Source organism: Pempheris klunzingeri, chromosome 17 (genome assembly GCF_042242105.1).
Source record: "Pempheris klunzingeri isolate RE-2024b chromosome 17, fPemKlu1.hap1, whole genome shotgun sequence".
In the NCBI taxonomy this organism is placed as follows: Eukaryota; Metazoa; Chordata; class Actinopteri; order Acropomatiformes; family Pempheridae; genus Pempheris; species Pempheris klunzingeri.
This window is the reverse complement of record NC_092028.1, coordinates 13295907-13311950: the sequence shown is the minus strand read 5'-3', so window position 1 is coordinate 13311950 and position 16044 is coordinate 13295907. Positions and strand designations below refer to the sequence as shown.

Here is a 16044-nt window from a genome sequence, read left to right as displayed (position 1 = left end):
ATTTATTATCTGGTTTGAGCGGACATGAGAGCAGAAAGTGTTGGGGTTTTTTTCAGGACCGTGAAGTGCGCTCTCCTCCAGCTCCATCACTGCCATTCCTCTTTCAGTCACTAGGGAGAGACTCCGGACTGAGAAAGCTGCTGTTATCACACTCAAAGGGTCCCACAGCAGGCTGCTCGGATCAGAGTCTGCACCGCACCGCCATCCGCACACCGGCCTGCGGGACGCGTCGGGATGGAGAAAGACGCCTGTGAACCGGACGCATCCCGCCAGCGGAACGGGGTCGTGGGCGCGCTGTACGGGGAGTTCACCGACACGCTCAACGACAGGGTCCGGTACTCGGTGAGCCTGACGGAGAGCGCCCTGACCATCCAAAGGATCTCCTCCTCACCCGGCCGGATGAAGGTGGTTTTTAACTTGACTGACTGTGTCGGCTGCCGTGCGTACAGAGGGCCGGACGACGCGGACGTCGGCGCCTACTTCACCGCCTATTTCTACCCGTTCAAGAGGCGCTGGATGAGCGCCGGAGTGGCCCGGCAGAGAGTGGAGCAGTGCTTTCGGGTCGCGCTGGTCCAGGACCCGCTCGCCAACTTCCAGGAGGCTGAGAGGTGGGCTCGTGCCATCAGAGATGCGTCCGTGCTGCAGGCGCCCCGGAGAGACGGTGAGCACCACGGGTCACACCAGTTTGAAGCCTGAAAAATGAACATGTAACTTTATAGCACACGACTGCAGGCCTCTATGTGAGAAAATGAGAATATTCAAATAGTATTTAGATATGAGGATGATGAAATATCATAGTGTGCCATAAGCTGAGCACCACAGTGACACTTGAGCTCTCTGATGATCATCACAGTGATTCTGCTTTTGTTTTTATGTGACAAAAGTCTTAAAAAGTGAGCCAGCTGGCCAAAAGTAGGCTGATTCGACTCTCAAAAATCTCCACATGATACCTCAACCATAGTGCACCTTCCTGTTGCCAAAAACAGGTTTGGCACTTGCACACATTCCATCTGCTCTCAGTAACCTGCTCTACCTGCCGTGAAGGGTGATCCAGCTGCCTGCAGCAATTACAGCTGCCTCATTCATTTCAACAGCACGCATGAGCGTTATGATCCTGGATCTGGAGCCTGCTGTAAACACACACACACACACAAAACGGATCACTTAAATAGTTAGATTTCCTACTGATCTTCTGTCAGCGGCAGTGTAGTGGCAGCATGGGCTTCATTATTCCTGCTCAGTAAATTCCCAACTGAGAATTCATTGTTGATGGGTGGAAAAAAAAATCACATCAAAACATCAGCCTGTTTTTCATCCTGCTTTGCAGCAGCTACGTCTAATTAGGTCTCATCATGTCTCGCTCTGTTTAAAATGCACACTGTCCTCAGGTTCCTTTGTCTTCCAGTCTCATTAGCTTCTCTTTGCTGCTTCCTGGTATATGATGATACAGTAATTAACACGAATACAGTATGAGAAGTTTTTATGCAGCTATCACTCATCTGGGAGGAAGGGGTGATACTTGCTGACGATGAGACAAAACTGTTTGGGCCCCAAAACGATGACTCAGTTTATCATTAGAGTGCAAAATCTGAATCTGCCATATCAGGTCAGGTAATATCCTTTTCCTCATGTGAGAATATTTAACTATGCAAACTAGGCATGTGCTCCTGGGCAGCCAGAGCAGGTCAAACAGGAAGCAGATATTTGAGTTGACGGTGACTGATTTTGGAATGTTGGTTGCCAAAGATGGAGACAAGTGTTAACAGCAGGATAAGGAATGAGGTCACCCTCCTGGTAGCAGCCTCCAGGTGGACAAAGAGAGAGAGAGCGAGAGATGGGCTCTGTGTGATGAAGAACATCCAGCCTCCCTCTGGTCTGCAGCCAGCAGGAGTTTGGGTTTCAGTCCTGAATGCCAGGCAGGCAGGCAGATGGTAACCTGAGAGGTAACTGGGTGCCCCCCCCCCTGGTCACCATCCTCTTACTGGACTCATCAAAGAGCTCCAGCTTGGGAGGTTTTCAAATCGCACATACTAATGAACCAGATCAGCCATCCAACGGCTGCGCATGGTCTCTCATCCCAGATTCTTTTTTTTTTTTGCCTCTTCCCTTCTTTTGAACACGGCGTCTCAGCGATGATGTGATCAAATCATTAATTTATAAGCTTGTTTTAGCATCCCAGATCCAGGCCAGCCAATAATACAGTATTTAACAGAATATATTATGTGATTTAAATGAGTAATGTTGTGGTGATAGATTCAGGAGGCTGCTTTACTGCCTCGCTGTAGAGGGTGTATGAAAGTCAGTGTGATTCACTAATCCCTTATAGTGTATTTACCCCCTAAGTTAATTGCGTGCCATCTCATCTGGCATTTCAGATGGAAAGTTTGGATTAAAAGTGCAACTGCATTGCGAAATTGGTATTTAGTCCGAGAGCTACCACGGTGACGTCACTGAAGTGTAAGGTGGACAAACACTCTGTGTGAGGTATAGTTTACAATAACTCTACTAATCCAGTCTAATTTAGTTTGGGTGTTGAGAGTCTATCGCACTGACTTTTTACTCTCACTGCAGGTTCATTGGAACGAATGAGCCGTAAATAATAAAGAGCATACGCTATGATACAGCCCTGCACATGCTGATGGTCTGCCCCTGCTTAGGAGATCCACAGTGAGATTGCATGCGAAGGAATGAGATGATGGTTAGCTGCTTTGACTTGGCTGCCTTTATTGTTAATGGCTGTAACCTTTTCTGCTTTTCAAACAGCAGCTGGGAGGCCAGACGCAGATTTAACATTTATATGCTGTAGAATTTTGCCTCAATCCGTGTTCCATAATGTTTTGATGTTTCCAAAATGTCTGGGACATTTGGAAGCCCAGCGCAGCCTTAAAATTCAAATGCAAATTCTTACAAGCATGAACTTGTATGTTGTTGTGTGGGAGAGAAAATGAAGTGAGCAAAGAGCTGCGGTCTGTTTCAGCTCCCACAAAAGCGACTGTTTTTGGGCAGCCGCAGGTTCAAGTGTGTGTGTGTGTGTCAGTGTGTGATCTCTCCTCCCTGAGGCTCTGCTGAGGCTGCCGTGGCTTCCTCGGAGAAGGAGAGCTAAAATGCGTCACCAGGTGACCTCTCACCCCATCCAGCATCTCGGTCCCTCTGGAGCCTTTGTCTTCGGCTCCGTGACACACAGCTGTGATGGCCTGTCAACACCCCGCCCTCAGTCTGGTGATGCCTCAGTGGGCAGTTGTGTTTTTACTCTTCGGACCTCCTCCCCTCCTCTCCAGCAAACACTCACCCGACCTTGGAATGCGGCTTGTTTGCAGACACGTCAGTGCAGTCTGGGTATAGGGTTACTCCTGAACAAGACAGCTTTCAGTGAACAACCCACATATTTGTTTCTGCTCCAAGAGTTTTCCTGAGAGGTGTCATGCTTTAACAAATCCCACCTGTGCAGCAGTATGTGATGCTGAAGGTGCATTGCATCTTTATTTAGTACTTTTTAACTATCAGCACAGTGATATGCTGGTGGTGAGTGACTCCTCTCTGTCAGCTCAGCGCTTGTTAGCACTGACACATTGTCACATCCAGTCTGCCTGTCGCCTGGCTGCTTGTGTGTGTGTTTACCCACTTGTGACTGTGAAATACACACACTGCGGTTGAAAGTTTCCTCGCCGGTGTGATGGGTAGGATCTTCCCACAGGTATCTGACTTCACATCACAGATAGATTTCACACACACGCTCATACCCTGCATCTATCTTCCTGTGACAAGCACACACAGTGGACAATGAATCATGAATTAATCAATATAGCATTGAGCTGCTGCGGGTCTATTTGATGGTGAAGTTGAAACGACCACTGGCCCCCATTTTTTGGGGGCCTGTAACCTCTTAAAACAATTTGGTGTCTGTTTGTGACCCCTCGTTGGCAGTTTCACATGTCTACTTATGACCAGTTCAGGCAAAGCATGTTTTTTTTGTTTTTTTGATTTTTTTCAGAGGCCCAGTATATATTCAATAATGTTTTTTTTTTGGTTCCTGTCCTGTTAATCATCTTGTTATCCCTGAGATTTAAATTGTCACCCCTTATGATGGTAAATCAAACATGTCACTAATGTTGATACCAGGTTGCCTCCTGATAAAAGTCCTGTGCAATTGAATAATAATTATAATCTCCAGATAAGTTTAGTGTAAAATACATTTTCAGACGTTAATTTAAGTTTTATTAGGGCTGCAAATGATCATTTACATTATCGATTAATCTGCTGATTATTTTGTCGAATTATCAGTTAATCATTTCATCTATAGGCACTGAAATATGACTGTCACACCTTCCCCGTACCTGAGGTGATGTCTTCTATTTGCTTGTGTTGTCCGACCAGCACAAATCAAACAAATCCTCACAACTCAGAAGCTGAAAATATAAAACGATTTTTTTGCTTGAAAACTGACGAATAAACGATTGATCAGTCATGAAGTAGAAGTAGTAAGTGATTTCCTTGCATGACAAGTGGTTTGAGTGCAGCCCTTCAGAGTAAAGCAGCGCGGGTGTGAAGCAGTAGCATGCTAATCAAACTGAATAGCCATTTCTCTTCACTTCATTATTCATTATTCTCTTTGAATCAATGAAAAAAAATCAGAGGTGATTTAAAGGTCTGGAGCCATGCAGGCTGCTGAAGGTGCTGGACAAGATATCAGAGCGTTTCTTTATCTCATCTGTGCTTTGTGCTTTATGGATTCCAGTGTCAGAGTTGCCAAAGGAAGACGCTGATCGGTACATGTTTAGGTTTGACCTTTTCAAGGATATTTATAAAGTATAAACTACTCAGCTCAGCGCAGTTGAGTGCAAAACCCGAATCTAAAGCTCTTTCACAGCCAAAAGTCCGTTTCCACTATATTCTGGAAGTACGGAGAGGACCTTTTGTGTCTGAAAGCCACATTGTGCTCTGATACGAGTAGAAACAACAATGGTAACCCTGTGTGGGTGAATGGAGGCAGAGTTTGGCATGTGTCTGTGTGTTTTCGCACTCTCTCCTCGCTCTTCCTGATGGGATCACACCTCTGTCTCCGAGATATTTTTGTACCTCCGCCATGTCCTATTATCAAGGGCCAAATGAGGTAGAGGGGTAGATCACAGGTCACAGTACTGGAAATTAAGGCTCCAAACTGGCAAGGAGAAAAACACTCAGATCTTACTGAGTTAAATTTCAGCATGTGGTGCATTACTGTCTCTCTCTTGATTATTTCTCATTATAAGCAAAAGGTGGTAGAATTTTACCATCCATCATATTTTGTGCCTCTGGTAATTTTGTCTGCCTGATAGCGGAGTCAGCATCACCCAATTATGGTGGTAACTGATACTGAAGTTTCTGTCCTCCACACCCCAAAAATGGATTTTATTTTTTTTGTCCTCTCTGATTCACTTGATATGGTCTCTTTTGAGTCTCTGTCTGCTTTAAAGGTCATCTGCTGAAAAGTCCACACCCAGAGGACGCCTCCCTCCGACTTCATTTTAAAAAGCTACAAACCGTTTTAGTGGCAGCCAGTATTGTAATGAAGTGGCTGAACCTGATCCTCCCACATTAATATGGATTCAAAATGAATGGGAACTTTATGAGGTGGAACAAATAACTCATTACTTATTAAGGCCAAAGCCATGGGATAGCTATCAATGCAAAGAGATAATCTGATCTTCAATACATTAGGGTACAATTTGACATCTGACCACGACTCAACCACTTGAGCAACAGCTGCCTCCGTATCACATCGTCTATACATTCATTAGTAAATATGCTTTTCTCCGCTTTTCCCTCAAGGCCATAGTTTGATATTTTGGGAAAAACACTTAGCTTAGAGTTAGATGAGAAAACTGATAACTGCTGCCACTCTCATGATTGTATAGTAGATATATTTAGTACCTGGTTATCTTAGCTTAACATTAAGAGCAGGAATGAAGAATAAGTTAGACTGACTTTGTCCAATAGTAGCAAAATCAGCCTACCAGAATGTCTAAAGTTCACTGATGAACACATAATATATTATGTTATGTTTTGCAAAAACAATAATTTATTGTTTTATGGTGCTTATTTGCCGAACTATCTCTGTTTTTTTCTGTTTTCCTGACAGCTGTTCCTGGACTAAACAAACAAAAATAAAACAAGTTCATCAGTGAGTTTTAGAAGTGCTGGTGGGTAGATTTTCTTTTACCTTTGCATAGAGGCAGGCTAGCTGTTTTCATGCTAAACTAAGCAAATCAGCTGGTGGCTAGAGCTTCATATTCATCATACAGACATGAGTGTTATCTTCAAAAGCAGCTCTTTGCAAGAAAGCAAATATTTCCCAAAATGTCAACAATGTTAATACATTTTTTAGACATTAACTGTCATTTAACTTAGTTATTTAGTTTTATAAATAATTATTCATTTTCATTAAGGCAAGTGGAAGCTGGATAAGCAAAGCATCTGTTAGTCCCTGCTAACCTCTGGGTCATGAAGTGTAGTCAGCCCATAACTCCATTCTTTCCTAGAGAGACATTAAGCAACAGGAGGATTTCCTCGTGGGGATTTATAAAATGTCACAGAATTGTTATTAATAAAACGCATGATCCCGACTGACAAGCATGCAAGCCCTCCTCCCTTGAAGAAAGTCACATGTCACATTAACATTAAGCATCGTCTCTCTGAATGCTGTCACAGCCTATAACTTTACTGTTTCGTGCTCTTTTTCTCCCCAGAGGGACGAACCTGTCCTTATACATTCTCTGAAATATTTGATCATGCGTGAGAAGACCACCTCTTGTCTTCTCCCTTCATCTGTAGCCTTGCCTCCTCTCACATCCACCTCTCTCTGTCTGTCTCAGGTGTGGTGTACAGCGAGGTGCGTCGCCCGTGCAGAGTCATGATACTTGTGAACCCTCACAGTGGCCGCGGCCAGGCTCTCCAGCTCTTCACTGGCCACCTACAGGGCATGCTCACCGAGGCCACTGTTCCCTATACACTCGTCATCACAGGTCAGTTGCATTCACACATACACAGACGTTTTTTGTCCTTGCATTTAGATGGCGTTCCTCTCAAGGTCATCCTGACATTAAATAGGGTTGAACGGATTAAACCTTCACTGGGCCATTCTGCTGCTTCCATAAATACACAGATACACATACACATTTACCATAAAAATGCATTTTCTGCAGCAAATGCACTCTCTGAATTATGATGCATTATTTGTGTGATCGCAAATTCAAAGGCAACGTGGGCACCCACACACATTTGCAAGCACTCCAGCACATGTACACTGACGGGCATTAAAATCTTGTTTCAATCACCCCAGCTGCTTCACATTCTGTATGAGCTGCTGGTGGCTTTTTGTGACCTTAAACAGTGTCATGTGTTGGTTACTGTCATCAGAGGTGCTGAACTTCAAGTGAACTCTCTGAATACCAATGATCTGCTGGGAAACAGGGAAAATTCTTCAATGCCAAAAAGAAAATCCTGCACTGTACATCATATAGCCTTTGAGATTTAACTTTCACTCACCCTCTGCTCCAACCCCAACTCTGTTTGACAGGATTTGACAGGTAAGAATTAGCTATCCTTTCCAGCATCACCTTGGCAGTGCATCAGCTAAATCTGTCATACAGCTCAAAGTGAGACAGAATATGACAGCAAAGACAGAGAAAATAGGAGGGAGAAACTGTGTTTGTTTATTTGAGAAAGAGTGCTGATGCGCATGCAAGCTCTTTGTGTGGACTCCTGGGGCTTAAAGGAAGGTCAGCAGCTGGATGGTGATGAAAAAAGACAGAGTAATTACTGATGTCGACCCAGGCCGAAGAGGAGGGGAACAGAACGGGAAAGGAGGGGGCAGAATATGGGTCGCTGGGGGCTTTCAGTGGTTGGATACGGTAGCCAGTCAGAAGTGGCCATGAGTGGATTAACTGGCACAACCCATTTACCCAGCACACAATTTCTTGAGAATGAATGTATCACACAGCGTTTGCCTGAGGAAGGACAAGTACCAATGCAGGCGCCTCTTGTGTCAGCATGTACCTTTTACATACTGTATGAAGCATCCAGTGCACCGAGCTTTATCTCTACCCTGGTTAACCTCACAAGAAGGCTGTAGAATGTGGCACAAGAGGGGAAATGCTGCATTTGAAGTGACACAGCTGAAATAACTATCAAATGACTATTGCCTTAACAGAGTGTAATTATCAGCCATGATCTATGCAGCTCAAAGAATCAACAAAACAACAGTGCACATGAAAATTGGATCACACGAAAAACCACAAGCCTCCCTCACTTTCAGGTGTAGGCTCATATTTGGAAGTGACCCGTTGAATAAGGAAGTGGCCGGGAAGTAAAGCATCAGCCCGTGCCCCGGGTGCCTCCAGGTTGCTGAGTGCTGAGTCAGCTGTGCAGTGCAGTTGCTCCCTCTGCCTCTGTCTGTCAACACAGCCCTGCATCACCACCTCCAGCACACAGCAAGCAAACAGCAGCAACATGGGGAGCACCGCCGGGAGAGACAGGCCCATGAGAGCGCAGGGGAACAGGTAGAGGTTGAGCAAAGTGAAAGGAAAGGAGAGGGTAGTTGTTTTTATTTCGCTTCTGTCCTCAATCAATACTCCAGCTGAAGCGGAAAAAATATTCCCCTTCATGATGGCAATATGTCAATACTCGCTAACTTCTTTGCCGTCTGCCTTCCTCCCTCTCTGTCTGCCACAGACACACACAAACACGCACCACTTCACTGGGGAGTCTCGACTGGCAGGACTGTAGACTTTAATGCAGGCGGGATGAGCCCACAGAGACCCCTTGCAGAGGGACCCACTCAAGCACGCTGCCAATAAAACTAGGCTGAACAAATAGCTCAGTCCTCCGCCAAGGCATTAACCAACACACACACACACACACACACACACATATATATATATATATATATATGTATATACTGAACACACAGTGAATGCACATACACACATGCAGATATTTGTCAGTCACAGATGTTTGCAGGGCAGCTAAGCTGCCTTGGAGCGGTTGAGTGGCCACTGGATGGGCTAATGTGATAGGGGAAATTGAATCTCTTTTCTGCCTAATCTCCCTGATCCTACCCCAGAGGCTGGCGGTGACTGGCAGCACATCACTTTCTCTGCCCTTGCTCTTGTTTTTATTTTGCCAGTTAGTCCAACACTTTCCTCACTCATCTTTTTCCCACTTGTCTTTCTGTCAGAGCACCAGAACCATGCACGGGAGCTGGTGAAGAAGGCGGATCTGTCACAGTGGGACGCCCTGGTTATCATGTCTGGAGATGGGCTGCTGTTTGAGGTGTGGTTTCATAATCGACAGAGAGGATTTAAAATTCCCAGATAAAAACAAACCAAACAAAGAAATAAAGTGAAATTCAATGCACAAGGTATTTCCTTTCCTCTCATAAACTTTTTGCTCCTGAACGTTGCTATATAAATGAAGTCACTTATTTACTTTTTATGTAAGTGTTGACTGTGTCATAATTAAACTACTATGAGGAGTTGTGAACTGGTTACGAAACAGTCTTAATTTAATACTGATGGATGACCTACATACACGAGAAGATTGGCTACATTGGCTGTTTCTATTTTGTAATTCCAAATGCCTGCCACCGGGTCCGATTCAGACAAAACGATTTACCCCGGCTTATCCCGGCTCTCTGCCCTGTCCTCCTGGGGCGGTCGCACCCCTGTCTGTGGTGCTGGGTTTGGCTAGTCCGGCTGGATGAAAATAAAAGTCCCATGTAGAAGCTGTGAATGCAAGGACACTTGTTTAGCCTCGTAAAATGTGCTGACAGACGATCACAGATGTAACCAAATGTACATTCCTTCCAGTGGCTCGCCCACAGGAAACCGATTAAAGGAGAAAAGCTGTCTGTCATCAGCTTTGTAAACAATTCTAAGCTCTGCGTCCCCGTGTGATTTGACAGTTGAATTTATTTTATTTATTTTCATTCTGGCATCAATGATGTGTCTCCCTGTTAAAATCTTAAAAGCTCACTTGCATCTCCTTATCAAAACTAATGACTTTGCATGTGGCAGGTCTACGATAATCTCTGCTGGACATCACTAAAACACAATACACCTCCTCACTTCGTTCTCTGTGCCGTGATCTGATTTTAATGTGGCATGGAAAATTCAAAAAAAAAAAAAGCTAAAAACAGCTAAAAGCTAAAACATCGTCATTTAACATGTGCTTTTATTAAATGATGACAGTCGTTTTTACCCTCAGCACTATTCAGGCTTGTTAAAATTGAATTTGTCCTCAAGCATGACAGAAGAGCCCAGTTCCTGTGATTGTAGCACCTAAAATGTCTGCAGGCACTGATTAATAGCTTTATTTTTGTTCTGTTGACTCTTTACTATTTTAGATTTTGATGACAGACAATATTTAAAAAGAAAACACCTTGGCCATTATGTGGAGGCTTTTCTTCTCAGCGCTGTACTGTACTATGAATGTATTATTCTTCAGCCAGAGTGGCCGTAACATATTTAACACAGAGCAGCTGTAACTATCAAAGAAACACACTTTTCCATAGCCTTTGGTCATACACAGGCACTGCTTTCTATTTAGAACCATGGTCTGATTACGCTCATGTATTTGTTCTTGCTAATTCAGGTGATAAATGGTCTGATGGAGCGAGAGGACTGGCAAGAGGCCATCAAGATCCCTCTGGGTATTCTACCAGGTGGCTCCGGCAATGCCCTGGCCGCTTCCATCCACCACTATTCACAGTGAGTCAGTCCATTAATGAGTCATTTAAATGCATGGACCAACAGTGCAAAAGAAGAGCGAAGAAGAACCTTCCTCAGCCAAAAAAAGAACAATTTATCTCCTTTCTGTGTAATTATGCCAAAGGCTGACTGGGCACATCATTCGTCAGGAGGGACGAGAGGCAGCGGAGCACACTGGAACTGCTTTGCTGTGCAGCAGAGGTCATTTAAGGCTGCTGATAACTCTCAAAGGAATGATGTAATGGGTTTAGAAACCGGCACATTATGAGTGATTATAGTCCAGAGTGCAGCAGTGGAACTAGTCGACCCAAAACAATGTCCTGGGTATCATCTCCATCTGCTGGTTGGCTGTGGGCACAACATCAGAGAAAGAAAAAACACAGGACAGGGCTTCCTCCTAGTGATCTGCTGCAGGTGTACACAGGACTGTAGACAGTGATCATGAGTCCAAGGTCCTCCGTCCACCCTCAGCTGTTGCTTTCCTTTGCCAAACGAAGGTCAAATGTGCCAAAGCCGTGTTTCGTGTTAGTCAGCAAATGTTAGCATGCTAAATGCTAAAAGACGGTGAACAATGTAAATATTATACCTGCTAAATATCATTAGCTTTGATTGTCAGCATATTGACATGGTGATGTGACTCCAAATTTACTTTAAAATTTAAATATTAAATAACCAAGCTGTGGAAATTGTGGCACAGCTAGTGTACAATGTTTAGATCTCATTTATAGGCGTATACAGTTAGAAAAATAAACATGCAATAAGTAACAAGCAACAGTAATTCATAACACTCACATGTGACGCTGTGGTTGCTTTTACCTCTGGACGTGTCTTAGGTCACCTCCAGCATGGAATGAGGAGCTGCTACTCAGCTGTGGTTTCATGCTGTGCAAAGGTCTGGTTTGCTCCCTGGACCTGGTGTCGATCCACCTGGCCTCTCGCCAGCGCCTCTTCTCCTTCCTCTCTCTGGCCTGGGGTTTCGTGGCTGACGTCGACATCGAGAGTGAGAAGTACCGCCATGTCGGAGCAATCCGTTTTCTGATGGGCACCCTGGTGCGTCTGGCCTCCCTCAGAGTCTATCAGGGCAGGTTAGCGTATCTGCCTGTTAAGGAGGCACCAAAACCTCCAAAAGGGAGCATCAAGGCTAACCACCCTCCCTCCACACCTCAGCACCCATCGCTCTGCCCCTCCCTTCCATGTCGGCTCATGCCCAACACCTCTCCAAACCAGAACTCTCGCCACAATCACAGCAGCACAAACTCCAACCACAACACCATCACCAACTCCTCCAACAACACCATCACCACCAAGAGACCTGAGACCCAGAGTGATGGCAAGACCAGAGCACCGGTGGACTCTCTGCTTCCTGGCCTGGACCAGCCAGTCCCAGAGAGCTGGACGGTGGTCAAGGAGGAGGACTTTGTCTTGGTGCTGGCTATCTACCAGTCCCACCTGGCAGAGGACCTGTGGACGGTCCCAGGTGCAATGGCAGATGACGGGCTGATTCATCTGTTCTACGTGACAGCAGGAATCTCCCGTCCTGCCCTCCTGCGCCTTTTCCTCGCCATGGAGAAGGGCGCCCACTTGGCGTGCGGCTGCCCCCACCTGGTGTACGAGCAGGTGAAGGCCCTGCGGCTGGAGCCCATCTCTCCACAAGGCATGATCACTGTGGATGGGGAGATGGTGGAGTACGGGCCTGTTCAGGCGCAAATCCACCCAGGTCTGGCCAGACTCATATGTGGATGAACGTGGATTATCATAATCTTTTTCTGGCTGTAGAACTGTCTAGTTTGGCCTTTTATACTTAGTGTCAATTTCTTTATGTATGCTGTGTTTTCAGAAGTGCCAAAGACATTTTATCAGCCTCTTGAAATTCCTCTATTTTTCTACAGAAACAACTTGTCCTATTTTTATGGATCCCCCCCGTCCCCTCTTTCTCTCATTGTTTGATTCAGGGTCAAAGCCATGGATGGTTGGTCTTGCTGCTGGCTGGTCCCAGCTTAGAGAAACGGGGAGGGATTGTGTGTAGGTGCGCGAGTGTGTGTGCGCATAAGATAGAGAGATCTTTATGTATGTTTGTGTGCACTCAAGTGTGTGTATGTGTGAGATTGTGCATGAAGAACGTTGGCACATAGCGGTGCGGTGCAGTGGCTAAGGAGTGCATTGTGCACTCTGCTGTCTGACCTCATAAGCATGACACACGTGAAGAGAAGCACATTTTCCCGTCCTGCCAGGCTCCCACTGTACCACCCGGGGGCCGACAATCTCCCTCCTGGGCAACTGCTCTGACAACCCCCCCTTAGCCTGGTAAAGTAGAGCTTTCTTACTAAGGGTATATAAATCCCTTGGGGATTTGATGCTGAAAAATCTTTAATCTTTGCATAGCTTATATAAAAAAAAAACACTCTTACAATACCAGATCTAGCCACACTGAGCAGTAGTACCAGAGAGAAACCTGGCCGAGGTTACACCCCCTCCTTCAGCCGATCCATTTCCTGTCCTGTACATTCTCTTACCCTGCTTCATCTGCAGCCATCATCAAACTGTAGGAGCCACACATAAATACACACTCTCACTTTCTTTTCCCCATCCCCCCTCCTCTTATGCACAGCACGTCGCATGCACTCACACACACACACACACACACACACACACACACACACACACACACACATTCCCTTGCATCTCTGCAGCACTTAGTGGGGGGGAGGGGCATGGTCTGCTCCTGTGCATATGATCCCCTCGCCTCTAGCCATCTTAAGATTGTACTCTCCCTCCCCTCCATGGTTAATGAGCCATCAGCACCTAATGTGTCCTTAATATAAAGCTTTACGTCTGCAAAAGAGAGTTGGAGAGGTTTGTTTTTTTTTAATCATGTGAAAGCTTTAAGTGAGTTTCAGCGCTTAACACTTCTCAGACTGGTTCTTGCTCAGTTAAGGTGGAGAGAGCAGGGTTTCACACCGGCCCAGTCTGCGTTGCATGTTGAGTGGCATGCGATCAATGTGAGCTGGAGGGAGTCAAGTGCTCTGCTCCGCTGTGTGGCCTTTTTTTTTTTTTGATGGGCGCCGTCTGTGCTACGGCGATGAGCATCAGTGCACCGGAGCAGAAGAGAGTGCAAATGTGTAAATGTTAGCGTTATCATCAGTGCCCCCCTCCACACTCACACACACATACTCTCTCCCTTTATCACACACCGGTTTATTTCAGGTCATGATGACCGCACCAGAACTGTCTCACCCACAGGTATGCAGCAGCTGAATATCATCACTGAGAGAGTGAGCTGACCTTATCAGTCATGTTTCTCAAAAAAAACAGAATGTCAACAGGGTAAAAGAGATCATACTGCATGAATGCTGATGCATCTGCTAAAAACAAAATCACCTCTTGTGCTGAAAGTGAAAACTAGACTGTTGACAGGCTAATGGGGTTTGAAAGAAATGCTGATTATAAGCATTTCAAGTTTTTATGAGTACATCATCATCATCCTGACTGCAATACAGTCAATGCAATCATCTGACAGCGCACATTGTTTTCCTGCTGCTTTTTACTGGAGCTTCTGCAAGAGGGAAAGTCTTTTGAAGTCTTTTCCACTGGAAGAAGTTTGAATATTAACATTTTTTCCACATAATGTAAAGAGAAAAAAGATCTCTTTAGAGACTGTACAAAAATTATTGGGAGGGGAGCTGAACTTAATGTTTCACTTTATAAAAAAGAAAAAAGAGCTCAACTTTATAAGCACATTAGGGCTGGATGATATGGCCTAAAAATAAAATCTCAAGCATGATTGAAATACATATTTTTAGGACTTGATGCACACATTAGTTAGTTAGTAAGATCGGGTTAGGGCTACAGACCGTCAGTACCAGAACCAGATGTTTTAATTAAGTAGAGAACAGGCGCTAATTATCAGCTGCAGATGAGCAGAAAAGTCTGCACATCAAGTCATCTCCTGCTGTCTGTGTGTCCTCAGACAGATGCGTGCAGACAGATACTAACTAGCATTAGCTACCCTGCAGGTGGAGTAAGATTGAATAAAGTAGAATCCACACAATGATCACAAACTGGAGGTCAGAGTAGCAAGACTGCAAATGCAGCCAGCTCAAAATTATGTTATTAGACTGAAAATAAACTTGATTGCCATGATTTAGATGTTTTATACTTTGTGAAAGAGCAAAGCGTCAAATTAATTGTATTAATGTGATATATCAGCCAGCCCTGCAACACCTTTAACTTTACTGTAGTTCTTCTGCTCATATGTGGAAGGTGGGAGTTGCTGTGGGATAGTAAAAAAAAAAGACATGCTCCCTGATAATGTTTAGTACGTCACTACTAACGCGTAAAGACCAAGGTCAGTCTGCTTCTAAAAACAGACATATCGGCCTTATTAAAGCCCAGATACAAAAATTAGATTTTTGTCCTCTACAAACGGCTGTGATACTTTTACTATGACTACACTTTTGTTTATTTATTGATGTTATCATCTTTATGATAATCTCACAGAGAAGAATGAAAAAAAATATGAATCAGGGATGAAAAATGTTAAAACTTCCTCCTTTCAGCAAAAACAAAGAACACATAACCGCCCTCCTTTCCGACCTCCATCAGTCATTTTTGTACGGTCCCTATATCAACTGTAACGTACTTGAAGTCTCCTCCTCCATCTTCCATCTTCACTGCAGTGCCGATTGTTTGCCTATAACTTGATTTTACATATTTACATAAGACATTTACATATACTGTATGATAATCATAGCTGCAACTGGTGTACAACATGCTGTACCATCTACCGTTACTGTATCCTCAGCGAAGTTATCCAGGTGCTTTGAATGCATTATTGTGTTCTGCAGGCTTCACCTATGAACCTGCAGCTGTCCACACGCACCGTTCATCACTAAATGTATGAAGTCCATCTCATAAGGGTTGAGATAAGCTATGCAAATGCCTTGTCATGGCTGCAAATATGTGGAGTGAGGGGTCCCTCTGCTGGACCCTTTCATACATACTGAACGATACCGAGAGAAGATTTTATCCTGAAATGCATCCTTATGTTATAACAATGCAATCTTCTCCAACTGTCACCTCTTTCCTGCTTCTTATATCTACAGTCATGAACGGATTAGTTAGTTACAACATGAAGCTCAGCTGCAGGAGATATTGCATTCTGCATACAAATCCTCATTGATGGAAGCCGACATCCAGCTTATTGTAATTCACCAAATTTACTTGATATTTGCGTAGAAACACAGCTGCAAATTATAACCAATGTCAACAACTCGGTGTAGGGCGTCGTTACACTGTTAAC

General features: G+C 44.6%; 1 protein-coding gene across 1 annotated transcript; it reads left to right on the top strand.

Annotated features, from left to right (window-relative positions):
- The first annotated feature begins 234 nt into the window (after nucleotides 1–234).
- LOC139217193 (sphingosine kinase 1-like) lies at nucleotides 235–12488 on the top strand. Its single transcript, XM_070848502.1, has 5 exons — nucleotides 235–661; nucleotides 6852–7001; nucleotides 9215–9309; nucleotides 10630–10745; nucleotides 11579–12488. Exons 1-5 carry the CDS (start codon nucleotides 235–237, stop codon nucleotides 12486–12488), a joined length of 1698 nt encoding a protein of 565 aa, XP_070704603.1.
- Nucleotides 12489–16044: the final 3556 nt, after the last annotated feature.